Source organism: Aspergillus puulaauensis, chromosome 2 (genome assembly GCF_016861865.1).
Source record: "Aspergillus puulaauensis MK2 DNA, chromosome 2, nearly complete sequence".
NCBI classification, from domain to species: domain Eukaryota; kingdom Fungi; phylum Ascomycota; class Eurotiomycetes; order Eurotiales; family Aspergillaceae; genus Aspergillus; species Aspergillus puulaauensis.
This window is the reverse complement of record NC_054858.1, coordinates 1,888,214-1,903,648: the sequence shown is the minus strand read 5'-3', so window position 1 is coordinate 1,903,648 and position 15,435 is coordinate 1,888,214. Positions and strand designations below refer to the sequence as shown.

The window sequence follows — 15,435 nt, the reverse complement described above, 5'->3', positions numbered from 1 at the left end:
CTAAGACTTTCTTTCACTCCTGCAGTCCACTCCACGCCTCGCGGCCAGCATCATGGAGACTGCTCCGGCCAAGGTCGTCAAGAAGCGCATTCGAAAGCCCCGGGGTCGCGGTCTGCGCACGAATACTGGCTGGTGAGTGTGGCTGCTATTGTGGTGGTGGTGGTGCTAACAACTGCGCAGCCTGACCTGCCGCACCAGACACAAGAAGTGCGACGAGCAGAGTGAGTCCACCCACTCAATATTAATTTCAATATCATACCGTATTCCAACATCTAATAGAGCCGAGATGCGGCCCGTGTACAAACTCCGACCGCGAGTGCGCCTTTCCCGATGCCTCGCGCGCTGGCACTCCGGGCTCTGCCAGTGCTTCCGCCAGCACAACAACGGCCTCCAGTTCATCGCGCATCCAGAACATCCTGTGCTCTCCCCATTCTGCTCCGCCCGGCCCTGTTGCCCCCACGCTGGACTATGATGCCACCGATGGGCCGAGTCCCGAGACGCACAACATCCTGGACCCCGAGCTGGTCGCCCTGTATCCAGACACTCGCCCCCAGCCGCCCATTCCCGGCCTCTACTCCGGCTCCCTGCAGACGCTGCCGTCTGTGCAGTCCTCCGAGACGGTGACGCCTGACGTCAATGGCGACCATGCGAGCACCCAATGGCTGAACCTGCTCGCGACCGATGCCGCCCAGGCTGGGAATGGCTTCAGTCTGCCCAGTTCCGCCCGGTCGCGGCTCTCCCGCGGGTCCACCGGCCACTTCCACGATCACACCAGCACCCCGACGCACCTCTACTCTCCGCACATCACGGAACGACAGGCCTGGCAGGCTGATGTGGACATTGTCTTATCCAAGCCCGAGGCGGCGCTCTTTCGGAGATTCACCGAGCGCATTGCTGCTTCTGTAAGTTGGTTTCTGTCAAACACCTGCAAAACTAACAAAACACTAAATAGCTTGACCTGTTCGACCCCCATAAGCATTTCTCTCACTATGCTACCCGGCTTGCCTTGCGCAATGTCGGTCTCATGAAAGCCATCCTCGCACTGTCCGCACGATACTCATCACTGTCCACACCTGCCCCCGACGGCTCTGTGACAGAACCCGTTGTCGACCCCAACGAAGCCATCCAATTCTACTACGAGACCTTGCACTATGTCTCGACTGCTCTGCAATACAACTCCTACAAGCACAGCGAAGAGCTCCTCGCGACCGCCATCGTAGTAAGCACCTACGAGATGCTCGACGCCAGCGAGCCCAACTCCAACTGGCAGCGCCACCTCAAAGGCGTCTTCTGGATCCAGCGCTCCCAAGACGTCAACGGCGCCTCAGGTGGCCTCCGCCAGGCCGTCTGGTGGGCGTGGCTGCGGCAAGACCTCTGGGCTGCCTTTCGCGAGCACCGCCGCTGCTTCAGCTTCTGGCAGCCCATCGTCGACTACGCAGACCTCAGCGAGGACGACCTCGCCTACCGATCCGTCTATCTCCTCAGCCAGGCCGTCAACTACTCCATCGAACCGCCCCCAGACGCCAACGTAGAAGCCGACGCCGACGTCGACCTCGAGCAGGTCCGGCTACGCACGGAGCGCGGCAACGAACTCATGAATATGCTGGAGCGGTGGAGGAGTTTCTCCAATGCGGCGTTCAAGACCTTTCCGACAGAGAACCGCGACGAGGTGCATGGCTGGGCGCCGATCTGGATCCATCCGCCGGCATTTGGGGTCGCGCTGCAGGTGTACAGCTTTGCAAAGATCCTTGTCTGTCTGCATCGGCCCGTCCCGAGCGGGTTTGCAGGGTATCGCAGTTTTCAAGTATGCGCCGTCCGATTCCACCCTATAAAGCCTGAAAAGCTAACTTTCCGTAGAAAACACTAACCGACGCCGTCGCCACAATCTGCGGGATCGCCATGGAACTCACCGAGCCGGGCTGCCAGATCATCTCCGCGCAGTGCTTGTTCGGCGCCGGGCTGTGTGTCCAGGACGGGGCGCAGCAGGAAACGATCATCTCGCTAATCCGGGCTTGTGAGGCGCGTACCGGGTGGCCGATGGCGACGATGCAGGAGGACTTGCGCAAGGAGTGGGCGAAGGCTGCGGGGGAGGGCAAGATGGCGCCATGATAACTTGTATTATATGATATATACCCATGTTTTAGATTTGTCTTGTTATTTATGGGTGGTTTTCTGTTTTATACGGTTTCAGAACTTATTCTACGACTCGAAGGTTATACTTTTCGAGACCCTTTCACCTACAGTTTACAATATACAACATACAATGAACAACCATAATCTGCAAAGAATCTTCCCAAACGCCGTCTATCAAAAGTACTACATACAAAGTCCGATCCAACCTACCAAGCCCCCACAATCCCCGCAATCGGAATATCAATGCCAGTCGTATACGTCGCCGTATCACTCAGCAGATAGACATACGCACCCCCCAGCTCCTGCGGCAGCGCCAACCGCGGCATGCCCCCATAGTACTTCATCTTGGTCTCCCAATCCGGACTCGTCTCCACGTAGTAAGTAAGCGCCGTCTTTACAAACCCAGGCGAGATGCTGTTAACCCGAATCCCATGCTTCGCCCACTCCATCGCAAGCGTGTGCGTCATATTCCGCACAGCGGCCTTGGTCCCGCCATACGGCGCGCTCGGCGCCGCCCGATTCGGGCGGTAGCTCGTCATGCTCGCTGTGAAGACGATAGAGCCCTTGATACCGAGTTTGATGAATGTGTTCGCGGCAGCGGTGGCGCAGTTCCAGGCGCCGAACACGTTTAGCTCGAAGAGGCGCTTGACCTGGTCGAGGCTGAAGTCGAGGGCGGGCTGGTGCTTTGTTGCGCCGGCGTTGGCGATCATGCCGTCGAAGCGGCCTTGTTCGGAGACGATTTTGTCGAGGGCGGCTTGCACGCTGGATTCGGAGGTGACGTCGGCTTGGATGAAGGAGAAGCGTTTGGGGTTTTTGGTTGCGAGGTCGGTGAAGGGGTCGCTTGGGGTGGAGATGTCGAGGGAGTAGACGTGGGCTGCGCTGTTGGCGAGACAGACTTCGGCGAGCCCGAGGCCGATGCCTTGGTTTGCGCCGGTGACTGTTGTTATTAGTGTTTGCTTTCACATTTAGACAGCGGATGGGGACGTACTGGCAATGACCTTGTTGGCGAGAGTGACCTGCCAGTTGTGGTTGGGCCCGGGCAGGGTGCTCACCACTTCGGGGGCAGATTCAGTTCCGTTTGTAGCCATTGTTTAGGGTAGGAGATATAGGAGATATTAGGATGTTGGAGAATGAGGGGCAGGGATAGAATGGTCAGGATACAGCTCGACTTATATATGGATATAAAATGGTACACCCCTCCAACGGAGGAAATCCGACCACCATCTGCCCCTCAGCCAGACGTCACAGACGGGAGAACCAGCTCGAAGCAAAGCTGGTAACATCAGGCCTATCATATTAACTCATGCAGCTCCTGCAGTTGGATGGAGGCACAGACCCAGTGGCCTCGACGCGCGCATTCATGCCATTTGGCGGTAACCCCGACACGAGGGTTCTCCGCAGTGGATCAGGGGCGTCTCGCTTGTCACTGACTCAATCACTCCCTGCCAGACTCACCCTCGAGTCTCCTCGCATGATCCTCGGTGGACCAGCTCCAGCGAAATAGGTTGACACCACGCAGAGGCACTCCCGAACCCCAGACGGGCTGCAATCCGGATACTGGGGGCGGAGCCTGGATTCCAACCCCAGACACCACGCGATCAGGCCATACCGCATGCGTCATTCCTGGCTCCGGCTTCCTTGTCTCGGACTGGTCCTGTTTGCTTGCTTACTGGTGTGCTGGCTTGTCTGCTCGAAGCCAATGCCGCTATCCGCTGCCCTCGCTCGTCTCGGGTTGGAGGCTTGCCTTTCATGGCTGTGGCTTGGCTACGCTGATCTATAAATCGACTTGAGCCCGGCTGTTTTCCTGCAGTCCCGTTACACAGTTCTGTTACACATTGGCATTGTGCCCCCTTTCTCTTCTCTATCCTTCCTGTGGTAGCCTTGTTCTTGGTCTTGAAGATGAAAGACGCCCATGACACTGCCTCCATGGCTGAGGTAGAGGACATCGAGGGAAAGCCTGCCACCACCCATGAGGCTTTGGCGGCTAGCTACGTTCCAGGGACTGATGAAGAGAAGAAACTGGTCCGGAAGATTGACCTCTACCTGTTACCATGCATCTGGTGGGTCTGCCATGACACTGAAGCACATTGAAGCATACCAGGCTAACCATCGCAGGATCATGTACCTGCTGAGTTATATGGACAGAACCAAGTATGCTATACACTACGTCTCTGTCTCCTGTGTACATCACTAACAGCTGCAGCGTCGGCAATGCCAAAGTCGCCGGCATGGAACAAGAACTCGAGCTCGACTCCAACCGCTACTCCATCGCCCTGGTCGTCTTCTTCGTCGGCTACGTCGTCTTCGAGATCCCCTCCAACATGCTCCTCGAACACATCAAGCCCAACGTCTGGCTCCCCATCATCATGTTCGCCTGGGGCTGCGTGACTATCGGCATGGCCTTTGTCAAGACCTACCAAGGCCTCATCGGCTTCCGAGTCGCAATGGGTGTGCTCGAGGCTGGGTTCGCGCCTGGTGTCCTCCTGGTAATCAGCTCGTGGTACAAAAAGTCGGAGCAGAGCAAGCGCTTTGCTGTCTACATCTCGGCCGCTATCCTCTCCGGTGCCTTTGGCGGTTTGATCGCTGGTGGAATCGTCGGGGGCCTTGACGGCGTCCATGGTATTGCTGGCTGGAGGTGGCTGTTCATTGTCGAGGGGGCTGCCACAGCCGGTGTCTCCATCATCGCCAGCTTCCTCCTGCTTGACTTCCCTGCCACGACGACCCGGCTTACCGAGAGCGAACGCGAGCTTGCCCTGGCTAGAATGGCCGCTGAGGCGATGATGGTTGAGACCAGCGATGGCCCAGCCTTGACCCATTCCCAAGCACTGAAGCGCAGCCTGAGCAACTGGAAAACATGGCTCTTCGTCCTCGGCTACATGGTACCTCCCCTTCACCTTCTATACCCTTTACGTTCTTGGTCTAACATCACAGGCAATCGTCGGCTCCTCCACCCTCTCCTACTTCTACCCAACCCTCGTCTCCGGCCTCGGCTACACCGGCAACATGGCCCAGTACATGGTCATCCCCATCTACGCAGCCGCCTTCGTCTGCAACGCCATAGTCGGCTACTTCGCCGACCACCACCAGCGCCACCGCGGGTTCTTCCTCGTCGCCATGATGCTAGTAGCAATGGTCTGCTCGATCGTCATCTGCGCCGTCTACGACCTCAAGGCTCGCTACGCCCTGCTCGTCATCATGGCCATGGGCCTCTGGGCGTCGAACGGGCTGTCGCTTGCCTACGCGTCTACCAGCTTCGGGGACATGCCGCGCGAGGTGCGTGCAATCTCGCTCGCCCTGGTCAATGCCATGGGCAACCTGGCGCAGATTTACGGCGCTTACCTCTTTCCTGATGATGATAAGCCGAAGTACCTTATGGGCTTTGGCGTTATCAGTGGGTTGTGTTTCACGGGTGTGCTGTCTTACCTTGCGTTGCAGATTTTCTTGAAGGTCAAGGCTGCGCCGAGGGTGTAGGTCTACCTACTACTTAGTATATATGTAAATAGCCCTAGAGGGCTTCTTGTTTCTATAGCCTAGACGATGATACGTATAACGGGAATACCGGCGTTTTTTTTATATTGCAAATATTACAGTCCATAACTCCATTAACATAACGTTGCAATAGTATACTGTAGTATACAAAACTTCCCTACGCAGTCAACGACTTCAACCCCCTCTCAAGCAACACACCCGCAGCACCAGCACCAACAACAATCCAGCTCCACTTGTTACTCGCCTCCTTCACGTCCGGCCAGAAGCTGTTCTTCTCCTGCTGGTACTCCTGGAACTGCTGCGCCTTGATAGGGTCCTCCTTGGCGTACCGCTCCACCTGCGTCTGCTCGTTCTCGCGGTCTCCGCCGACGAACCGCAGGAACACGTAGTTCACGATAGGGCCCAGCGCGGCGAGAGGGTGGAAGAGACCCGCGCCGATAAGCAGGATCGGGAATGAGGCGTGGATGAGCGCGTCGCCGAGGTAGCTGTATTCGTCAGTACATTACTCCAGATACCTTACCATGCCCATGGCATGATACTTAGGATGGATGGATGGGTAGGTATGTACTCACTTGGGATGCCTAACAACACTCCAAACCCCATCCCGACAAATCCCCTTATCACCATCCTTCTTATGCTTCGCAAGTCTCAAATCCGCCAGAACCTCCAGCGCAAACCCCGCCGAGAACAAAAACACCGCAAGCGAATGCGCTCCACACCGATTCACATCCCCAGCCGCGGGAGACGCCCTGATACTCTCCCCCCTCGCGCGAAACGGCAACACAAACGGCAACGATATCAGCGTCTGCGCCGCAGCCTCGGGGAGGAAAAGATTCGCGAGCGCCTTATTCCAGAATCCCGGTTCTTGCTTCGCGGCCGTGTACCGTGGGTCGTCGCCCCGGCGCTCGATTCCGCGGCTGGCGATCCGTGACAAAAGACGCACGCCCCAGGCGGTTACGCCGCCGAGAAGAAGTCTCTCGCTGTAGTTGAGGCTGGACCAGGCGGTTGAGAGCGGGAGGCCGTCGTGGAGGACTCTTGTGCCGAGGGCGCTGTACCAGGCGTTCAGGGTCATCCCGGTGGGCCATAGCCAGTCTTTGCCTTCGGCGCGGTCGGTGTAGCGCGAGATGCCGTATGCGATTGCGGAGAAGGCCGCGTGGAAGCTGAATGAGGGGAGGACTGTGGAATTGAGGAGACCGACGGCTGCGACGTTCGGGCTGCCGCTGAGACCGCCGGGGCCTGAGCCTGAGCCTGGCCGGAAGTGCGAGGCGTAGCGGTCCTGCTCGGCAGCTGTGTCGCCGGGATAGCCTTCTACGACTCTGGTATGGGCTGGTCCGCCTACATGGGGGAATCGCTCTTTGGCGTGTTCCCAGGCGGAGCTGAAGTGGGAGCCGTAGAGGTCTTGTTCGGCGCCTCCTGCTCCTCTGGGGGCGTTTGGGAGGTGCTGCGCGGCATGGTCTAGGCGATCTGCGGCCTTGTCTAGGGGGAAAGACCCCGTAGACATGCCACGGCCGTATATGTCTTGTTCTGCCATTTTGGTGGACAGGATTTGGGGAATTGGATTGAGAGAGCAGCTGGGGTTGTGTCTTTAAAGCGACGACCTCAGCATTGCATCATCCACGTTGATATCTTGACGTCAGTCACATTCCGGCTGCCCCGCTGCCAACCGAGCACAGTTTAATTACGAGGACTACGTCAGGTTATTCACGGAGTATAAAGAATAAATATTTATTAGATGATGCTGGTTGTTTGGTGCAGCTACCGAGATAGGGCTGGCTTCGATATGCGGAGTAACCACGACGCCTCCAAAACTCACAATGCATTTACCGTAACAACGCACATCCTTACCCTCCTTGAGTGCATATTGGACAAGAAAACATTACATGTACATCTATTTCAGCAGGGACATTGCTTGGTTAAAAACAACCAAAGGCGTCGCTCACTAGGACCATGGCCACCACGTACGGTCATAAAGATACATTGGTCTTAACGTAGCAACTTAGGGCTAAGCTATCAGGTGGTTATAAGCTGACCTGTACAAGCCTGATCAATATTATGCTCTGCTGGTAACGCAGCCAAGGAACCGTGTTGGTACACAGATGAATGGTCTGAATATGGAATGGTCCTCAAACAGGAGTTGAATTATGCAGGCAAGACTTGCACACGGTTATACCACACATGTCCGGCAGAGCGCTTTTCCATCCATAATCTTTCCATTCATAATCCTGCGTGGTTCTTAAACAGCCCCATCTTCCCCGCGCCCTAACTTGGCTACCCCAAGCTTCCCCATACAGGCCTGCGCTGTTCCCCACTTGGCTGTTAGCTCTACAATAATCCACGAGTAGTATGCATTATACCGACGCCTAATCTTGACGGTGTTTATACGAGCCGTCTGTGACTCCATGGGCTAAGCGTTCTGCCGTCTCTGGCTTCGATTCTCAACAAACAAATCACGCCTTCACGTTAAACTACCAACCGGATAATCGGTCCTACAGCATGTATAAAAGGCACAGGCAGGTCGCTGCCTAAGTTTCAGTCTCTTCGATCCCAGTCTGGACGATTATCACCGACAAAATGCGGTTCCTTCAGCAGAGCCTGGGTTCTCTCCTATTTACCCTGCCTGTCCTGGGCGCCCCAGCATCGTCCAGCAACGGTTCTTCCAATGCAGGCCTATTCATCCACACCTCCAGCGGTCCCATCCAGGGCTTCTTCAACCAGTCTGCCCCCGACGTCCGCCAATTCCTCGGAGTCCCCTTCGCCGAACCCCCAATCGGCGATCTACGCTTCGCGCCGCCGCAGAGCAAGAATCCCAATGGCACGACCATCAATGCCTTCGCCCTCCCCGACTCGTGCATGCAGCAGTTCAACTCGAACAGCTCGACTATCTACACAGAATACGAGAACGGATTCCTGATTAGCGGTGGGGATTCAGAGGATTGTCTGTATCTGTCGATTTGGGCGCCCCGGTTGGAAAGTATTAGCTCCCAGCAGCGACCGCTTCCTGTCCTTCTTTATATCCCGGGTGGCGGATTCACGAGTGGTGGGCAGGCGTCGCTGTATAAGATTCCTGATCAGTGGGTTCAGCGTACGCAGGATCATATCGTGGTCATTATGAAGTCGGTTTCCAGCATTGTATATTGACATTCAGTACATTCTGACATCTTTCACAGCTATCGAGTCAATGTCTTTGGATTCCCCAACTCAAAGGCCTTGGAGGACCAGAATGTCGGCCTGCTAGACCAGAGATTAGCGTAGGTATCCCGTCTACCTCATCGTATCGAGATACTAACCTTCTTGTATGCAGAGTCGAATGGGTTCACCAAAACATCGCCAACTTCGGCGGCGACCCTGGAAGAATCGCCCTCTGGGGTCAGTCTGCCGGAGCAGCAAGCGTGGCAGTCTATCCCTACGGCTACCCAGAGGACCCCATTGTCAATGCCCTAATTGCAGATTCCGGTTCGCCCACTATCATCCGGAACCGCGACGTCGCGCAGTCCAATTTCACCTTCCTGGCGGGTCTAGTTGGTTGCGGGGATGGCGATGACGATGAGATACTCAGCTGTGTCCGAGAGGTGCCTGCGCAGACGCTGGAGAATGCGCTGTCGTACTACTCGGGCAATAACTCCAGTCCCTCTCTGGCATTTACTCCAATCGCCGATAACAAAACAGTGTTTTCCAACTGGGCGCAGCGGGGATTAGAGGGCAAAATCGCACAGACAGTACGTAGACCTCTTCTCTTCGCTCTTCTAAAAACCAAGCTAACCCTACTCCCTAAAGCCCCTAATAATCGGAAGCAACAGCAACGAAGGCGCCGGTTTCGTGCCCTTCACACCGACCGGACCAGGCGATGAAGCGCTATTCAACTCAACCATGTCCACAATCGCATGCCCAGTTGCAGAGGAGGCAAAGAACCGTGACCTCGCCGGCCTGACCACATACCGCTACGAATACGCCGGCAACTTCTCCAACATCTCGCCTCTCCCTTGGTTTGGCGCGTACCACAGTTCTGAATTACCGCTCCTCTTCGGCACGCATTCCCAGTATGGGGGTCCTTCTACTCGGTTTGAGTGGGATGTTAGCTATGCCATGCAGGCGCTGTGGTTGTCCTTTGTGGAGGACCCGGCAAGGGGTCCTGTACGGTTGGCGTTGGATGGGGTTAAGGCGAATCCTGATAAGAGTGTGGTGTTTGAGTGGCCGGCTTTTGAGGCTGGGTCGGAGGATCTTTTGCTTTTTGCTGACGATGGGAAGATCATCCAGGTGGTTGATTCTGGGCGTATAGATGACTATTGTTAGGCCTGCCATGTCAAGGTGAGAAAGCCACCTTCTCCCAAAAGGCTATTGAATGAGAAAATGAGCTCTATAATGCGGTATTCCTAGGGTGAATTGCCCAGGGCGATTGAACCATTCTTCTACTCCAGTGAAGAACTATGGACTTGAAACGTCGTGAGGGTTAAACTTAGTTTATCCAGGATAGAAACTCTAGCTAGACTAAACTTTGCTCTTTCAGGTTCTGCACGTGGTTAACCTTAACTACCAAATTATCTTGAGCTTTAACTTTGTCGTCGGATGGTGTCCTTGTGAAGGTGATCAGCCATGTGGTTGCGCGGAGATCAACAGGGCAACAAACAATTGGTTTGAGTTAATATTAATTATACTTTTGATACTTTTAGATTCAGATGTCTGGTTAGTATAATGCCACGAGACTTTTAATTACTTTGTTATAATCTTGTTGTTAGTAATCTGCAATGGGTTGTCCTGATATATATTCACTCCCGTGTACCGCATAAAAGTACATTTGCCGAATGTCTAACCATTGAGTTCAAAGAATACCGGGTAACAGTAATCTCTCTCTCTATATAAAGAGCACCATATTAGATACACCCTGACCCTACATTACTTTATTTACCGAGTATACTGGACTACCGTACACACATAATCCATGCTAAGATTCCAGCCCCACATACATGCCGAGTCCCATGAACCCACCAGCCGTACCGCAAAAATAAACAGTCTAAGCAGGGAAATTAGGGAACGGGAAGAAAAAAAGATACATGGGGTCACCCGGGATTGAACCAGGGACCTTTCGATTAAGGATGAGTGAAGTTGAACTTCAGTCGAACGCTACTCCCGCTGAGCTATAACCCCATTTTTGTGCCAGTTCGGTCGGATCGTGACGACATCTGGTTAAGTGAAAATTAAGACCAAATTAACGAGTCTCAAGGGTGCAGACTTTTGTCAAGGCAAACAGATACGTAAATGTTCAATCTCTAATTTATAAATAGCGGAATCCGATAATCGGGAGATTATATTCTATTATCTAGCTATTCTTGCCTCGGAGTGGAATGAAACAAATTTAGAGGATGCCACGAATTGACATCGACAGTCCATCAAAGAAACTCAAGCGAGCAGCGCTGGGGTATGATTCTCGCCAGACAGCCAACCTAATTATACAAACAAAACAAAACACAGGGCAAGCTGAAGGGTATTGGTTCAGCACCGAGCTAAATACGGTATAAAATAGACAGGGACAAAAACAAACAGAGACAAGGCTTGTTCAAATTAGGATTAAACTACCAGCAGGAGCGCGAGGGCGCCGAGGACGACGGACGCCGATGCCGACATTCTGCTCGCCATGCCAGTGAACACGGGGCTCGATGGCGTGGTCGGTGTGCCGGTGGCGGTAGGCTCGGCGCCGCTTGGAAGGGCGGCATCTGTGGTTTTCCAAGATGATGGCTCGGCGCTGGGGACGGAGACGAAGATTGACGAGCTGGAGTTGATTTTCCAGGAGGTGCTGCTGCTTGTAGTGCCCTCACGAGGAGCGGTGTAGATCACGCTGGCTGGGGGGATGGACGACGATGAGGTCTCTGGCTCCTGGGGCGCATGTGTGGCAGGAGTGGTTTGTGCGCTGCTAGTAGCTGGCTGTGCAACGGGGTCGACGGAGGTCTCGGTTGTTGGAGCGCTCTCGGTGGCTGGGGCTTCGGGTTCGTGGGTGACAGCGGGAGCTGATGTAGTTTCTGGCTCAGCTACGGTCTCAATTGAGGGCTGTGTTGTGGCTGGAGTCTCGGGCTCGTGGGTGACAGCGGGAGCGGATGTTGTTTCTGGCTCAGCTACGGACTCAATTGTCTCAATTGATGCCTCTGACGGAGGGGCTGAGTTCGTCGAGGCTGGGTTCGTCGGGTCTGGGTTTGGAACGACGTTCGCGGTTTGGAGGCTCTCGGCGGGGCAGAGAGTAGTAGTCCTGGTGACATAGCTAGTCTTCTTCTTGGAGGAAGTTTGCGAGCTGGCAGACTCGGCATTTGAAGGGGCGCTAGGAGCCTCGGTCGTGGCTGGGGCGTGAGTAGGCTCAGTCGTGTGTTCAGTCACCGTCTCAGTACGAGTGTTCACCGTGGTGGTGGTAGCTGTCTCGTGAGTCACGGCCTCGGTCTGAGTGGAAGGGGCAGTGGCGGTGGTCTCGGGAGCAGCCTCTGTAGTCTTGCTTGTGGTGGCAGCGGCCTGAGTTCCGTGAGCCTCCTCGGAGTCTCCGCCAACCTGGAAAATCTTGATGGAGTTGAGCTCCCAGTATGCGTTCTTGAACTCCTTAGGGTTCTCGGCGACGTAGTTGACACAGCTCTGCATGGGGTTGCTCTTGTCGCTGACAGGGCAGCCGCTGTCACCGAAAACACCGCCGGCCCAGTCACCGCAGAAAGTGGTGTCGAGGATCATCTTCTGGTGGGTGAAGCGTTCCTTGAAGTTGCAGGTGCCCTGCAGATGGGCCATGGGCTTGCCGAACGACGAAGTGTCTGGTTTGCCGTTGGAAAGGGACTCGGGGATCTCAGATCGCGGGAAGTACCAGATCTTGAGGTACTCCTCCTGCCATTCCATAGCATAGACACCACCACCGGCCTTGTTGAAGGGCGTGCCGGAAGAGCCCTTTTGGCCCTCGACCACGCACCCGATAGTGCCTGATGCATCACCGCACTCGCTCGATGTCATCTCGCCCAACATATCCTTCTCACCCCCGACATCGCACGAGCCACTGGTGTGCAGTACAATCTTGTTCGCGTCGTGCTGGTTGACACCTTCAATGATATCGATCTCACCGTCGGCTGGCCAGTTGGGACCGACTGTCCAAAAGGCAGGCCATGTACCGCAGATACTGCCCGGCATGTGCTGGATATCGACGACATAGAGACCCTGGTCGTAGTATTGGTTGCTCTCGATACGGACAGACTCGCGGCCTGGGCCATCGGCAGTGAGAACTGTTTCATAGTCGACGCCCATATAAAGGCTTCCACTGTCGGTGACCTTTACAAGGCCGGCGTCCTCTGCATGGCTTTGGTTGACATAGGTGACGAAACCGTTTGTGGGGTCAGGGGCGTCGAAGAAGTGAAAGTGATCAAGGATCTTCTCGCCCTCCCAGGAATTTTTGAGCTTGTAATTGCCAGCGGCCTGGGCGACTGCAGGGAAGATGATGGCAGAGGCAGCAAGAGAGCCCACCGTCCGCATCAGCGATGAGGAGGACATTGTGATCTGAGTTGAAATAGAAAACTTTTTTGTAGTAGGTAAATTGCTATATGAAAGAGTGAATGGACTGCTTTAGTGGATGCAGGGAGCAGATGCAAATAGATCGATCGATCAAGATCAGAGAATGAAAAGGAATGGAAATAGACCGTCAAGGCCGTAGTTACGCAGTAAGTCAAATGACGAAGGAGAGAAAAATGCAGAATCAATCCGCAATGACGAAGTGGCCCAACAAAGAATGTAGAGGGCAAGGACAGCAAGAAAGAAAGACGACGAGAACTGAAGTATGTGAGACAGATAGCTGCAGACCCTGGGCAACGGGCCTATATACGACCAGCACAGGCCGGGCCGCAGGCCTGGAATCTGGAACGCCCGCGCATTGTTGACCAATCTAGATTGTGGCGTCGTCCAATCCAGAGGCGTGGCCAGCGCAGCGTGAGGAATTGTGTAGAGCAGCAGCAGCAAATGAGGACGCAGGAACAGCAGCGCAGTGACGAGCCAAGATAACTCATTCCTCATCGAGGCATGTTCGGCAGCTCCGGCGTCAACGATGGCGCCCAGTGGAGTCTCCTTGCAGCGTCTGAAACGCGAGATGTCAACTTGAAACAGGGGAGGTTGCAACCAGCAACACACTCGAGAAGTCAACAATTGAATACGAACGTCTCTGCGTCTGAATAGAGACCTATTGTGCCTATTGTGCCTATTGTGTTTGATTGATTAGCAGGTAATTGACAATGAGGTTGCAAATGATTGTAATGAGCGTACGCGAGAGTTGTGGTGGCAACAGCATTCCAGACTGTGTCGGCGCCACAGGAGAATCAGCGATCGGGCGCCAACCAGTCCAGCGTCGCATCCAGAGTCGAGAGTCGAGATCGAGACTCGAGAGAACACGGCGGTGGAGCGAGCCCAGCCGCCTGCTCGAATGATAGGAAATTACATGGCGGCTGAGCCTGGAGATTCCCCTGATTCTGTCATGTAGGGATGAAGTGAAGTTGATCATGAGTTGATGAGTTGATGAGTTGCATTCTGGAGAAAAAGAGAGCGGGGTTCCTGCCTGAGGCACAACATCTCAATTATCTCAGTAATTTCAAGAATTTCAATCATCTCTCATCTCAACCATCTCAATCGTCTCAATCTCGATGAGATGATATCAAAACATGATCTGTACCATGGCGACCGTTCCATGGTTCGCACCGCCATTCCATGGAACCTCGTATAATACCCGGCATATTGTTGACAAAAAACGGGTCTCACTCAACACATCGGTCCGAGTCGCGTTTCATGCTGGACTGATTTTACGTCTGTATCTGGGCGACTGATCTAGTTAACCAACTACTGTATCCATGTCTTTATAGTCTGCGGGACATGACCTCTGACCGCATGAAACTAGTGATATACCTCCAAACTAAACACCAACAGCTACTAGTACCGACTATCGAGACTATATCAGCCTGCGCTCATATTATTCGACCTCATGACCCACGGCACCTTGGCAGTACAGTAACCAGAGTTTCCAGCTCTACCGTTGAGACCAACACATCACTGCCGTTCCATCCTTCAGCACGACAACTCAGGCACCAGCAATGCGTCTAAGCCGCACCAAATCAGTCAAACCAGAAGGACCACGTCATTCCGCTCGATCGCAGCCTCGCGATCCTCGTTAATCATACTCCCTGCATGAATCGACCGTCCTGACGACACCCGCCGATGCAAAGAGCACAGACCCGGGCTTGGCGAGACCGGCGGATGAAGATCACGTTGATGTACTCCGTACTTTGCAAAGAAGATCTGCGGGCTACACTGGCTGTCTACTTCAGGCTAGGTAGGATTGATGACTGGCCGGGTTGCTCATCGGGGAAGGCAATGGTGAATGTGTAGGTAGTAGAAAAAGTTGCTTCAGAGCCGGCGAAGGGAGGGATAGCAGAATTACCTATGGCCGAGAGCATTGACATTTGCGGTGTGGCAGTGGTAAAGACTCGAAGAGAGTTGTAGACAGCGTTGCTGCCAAGTCCATTAGAGCCTTCCAGGGATAAGGCTTCGACGGTGGTTGTTGAGTTGATGCCGGAGTCTGTTCTCCTGGAACCTCCACGGTAGGACTGCATGAATATCTTCTGGTCGATGATGCAGACAGACATAAATGATAAGTATAGTAGAAGTTCAGATCTCAACATCATTTTGCTGATTTTGCAACGTTGTAATATTTGGTGACAGAAATACTGTAGGGTCGATCTCCAGCCCTGTAAGCATTGACCATTTTTATGCAAAACTACACCATGGCCATGAATAATAATGAAGACGAATATGAAGTCCTCCCTT

The 15,435-nt window shown here is 54.2% G+C and overlaps 7 protein-coding genes and 1 non-coding gene across 8 annotated transcripts; 3 read left to right on the top strand and 5 right to left on the bottom strand.

Annotated features, from left to right (window-relative positions):
- Positions 1 to 52: 52 nt before the first annotated feature.
- Positions 53 to 2,109, top strand: APUU_20790A (Zn(II)2Cys6 transcription factor; the record flags this gene model as incomplete). Its single annotated transcript, XM_041699470.1, has 5 exons — positions 53 to 132; positions 181 to 221; positions 280 to 902; positions 953 to 1,804; positions 1,858 to 2,109. The coding sequence occupies 5 exons, from the start codon at positions 53 to 55 to the stop codon at positions 2,107 to 2,109; spliced, it is 1,848 nt and encodes a 615-aa protein (XP_041552552.1).
- A 230-nt stretch (positions 2,110 to 2,339) lies between these two features.
- On the bottom strand, positions 2,340 to 3,221 carry APUU_20789S (putative secondary metabolism biosynthetic enzyme; the record flags this gene model as incomplete). Its single annotated transcript, XM_041699469.1, has 2 exons — positions 2,340 to 3,070; positions 3,122 to 3,221. The coding sequence occupies 2 exons, from the start codon at positions 3,219 to 3,221 to the stop codon at positions 2,340 to 2,342; spliced, it is 831 nt and encodes a 276-aa protein (XP_041552551.1).
- Positions 3,222 to 4,032: 811 nt separating this feature from the next.
- APUU_20788A (uncharacterized protein) lies at positions 4,033 to 5,604 on the top strand (the record flags this gene model as incomplete). The annotated part of the gene is made up of 4 exons (XM_041699468.1): positions 4,033 to 4,193; positions 4,249 to 4,284; positions 4,337 to 5,012; positions 5,065 to 5,604. The coding sequence occupies 4 exons, from the start codon at positions 4,033 to 4,035 to the stop codon at positions 5,602 to 5,604; spliced, it is 1,413 nt and encodes a 470-aa protein (XP_041552550.1).
- Positions 5,605 to 5,779: 175 nt separating this feature from the next.
- Positions 5,780 to 7,153, bottom strand: APUU_20787S (DUF1295 domain protein; the record flags this gene model as incomplete). Its single annotated transcript, XM_041699467.1, has 2 exons — positions 5,780 to 6,107; positions 6,195 to 7,153. The coding sequence occupies 2 exons, from the start codon at positions 7,151 to 7,153 to the stop codon at positions 5,780 to 5,782; spliced, it is 1,287 nt and encodes a 428-aa protein (XP_041552549.1).
- A 1,040-nt stretch (positions 7,154 to 8,193) lies between these two features.
- On the top strand, positions 8,194 to 9,912 carry APUU_20786A (uncharacterized protein; the record flags this gene model as incomplete). The annotated part of the gene is made up of 4 exons (XM_041699466.1): positions 8,194 to 8,735; positions 8,790 to 8,870; positions 8,924 to 9,338; positions 9,397 to 9,912. 4 exons carry the CDS (start codon positions 8,194 to 8,196, stop codon positions 9,910 to 9,912), a joined length of 1,554 nt encoding a protein of 517 aa, XP_041552548.1.
- Positions 9,913 to 10,671: 759 nt separating this feature from the next.
- APUU_t20007S lies at positions 10,672 to 10,764 on the bottom strand. The gene has a single exon. It is a non-coding gene; the product is annotated as a tRNA-Phe (tRNA).
- Positions 10,765 to 11,184: 420 nt separating this feature from the next.
- On the bottom strand, positions 11,185 to 13,122 carry eng2 (putative GPI anchored endo-1,3(4)-beta-glucanase; the record flags this gene model as incomplete). Its single annotated transcript, XM_041699465.1, has 1 exon — positions 11,185 to 13,122. One exon carries the CDS (start codon positions 13,120 to 13,122, stop codon positions 11,185 to 11,187), a length of 1,938 nt encoding a protein of 645 aa, XP_041552547.1.
- A 1,805-nt stretch (positions 13,123 to 14,927) lies between these two features.
- Positions 14,928 to 15,293, bottom strand: APUU_20784S (uncharacterized protein; the record flags this gene model as incomplete). Its single annotated transcript, XM_041699464.1, has 1 exon — positions 14,928 to 15,293. The coding sequence occupies one exon, from the start codon at positions 15,291 to 15,293 to the stop codon at positions 14,928 to 14,930; it is 366 nt and encodes a 121-aa protein (XP_041552546.1).
- Between the last annotated feature and the right edge of the window lie 142 nt (positions 15,294 to 15,435).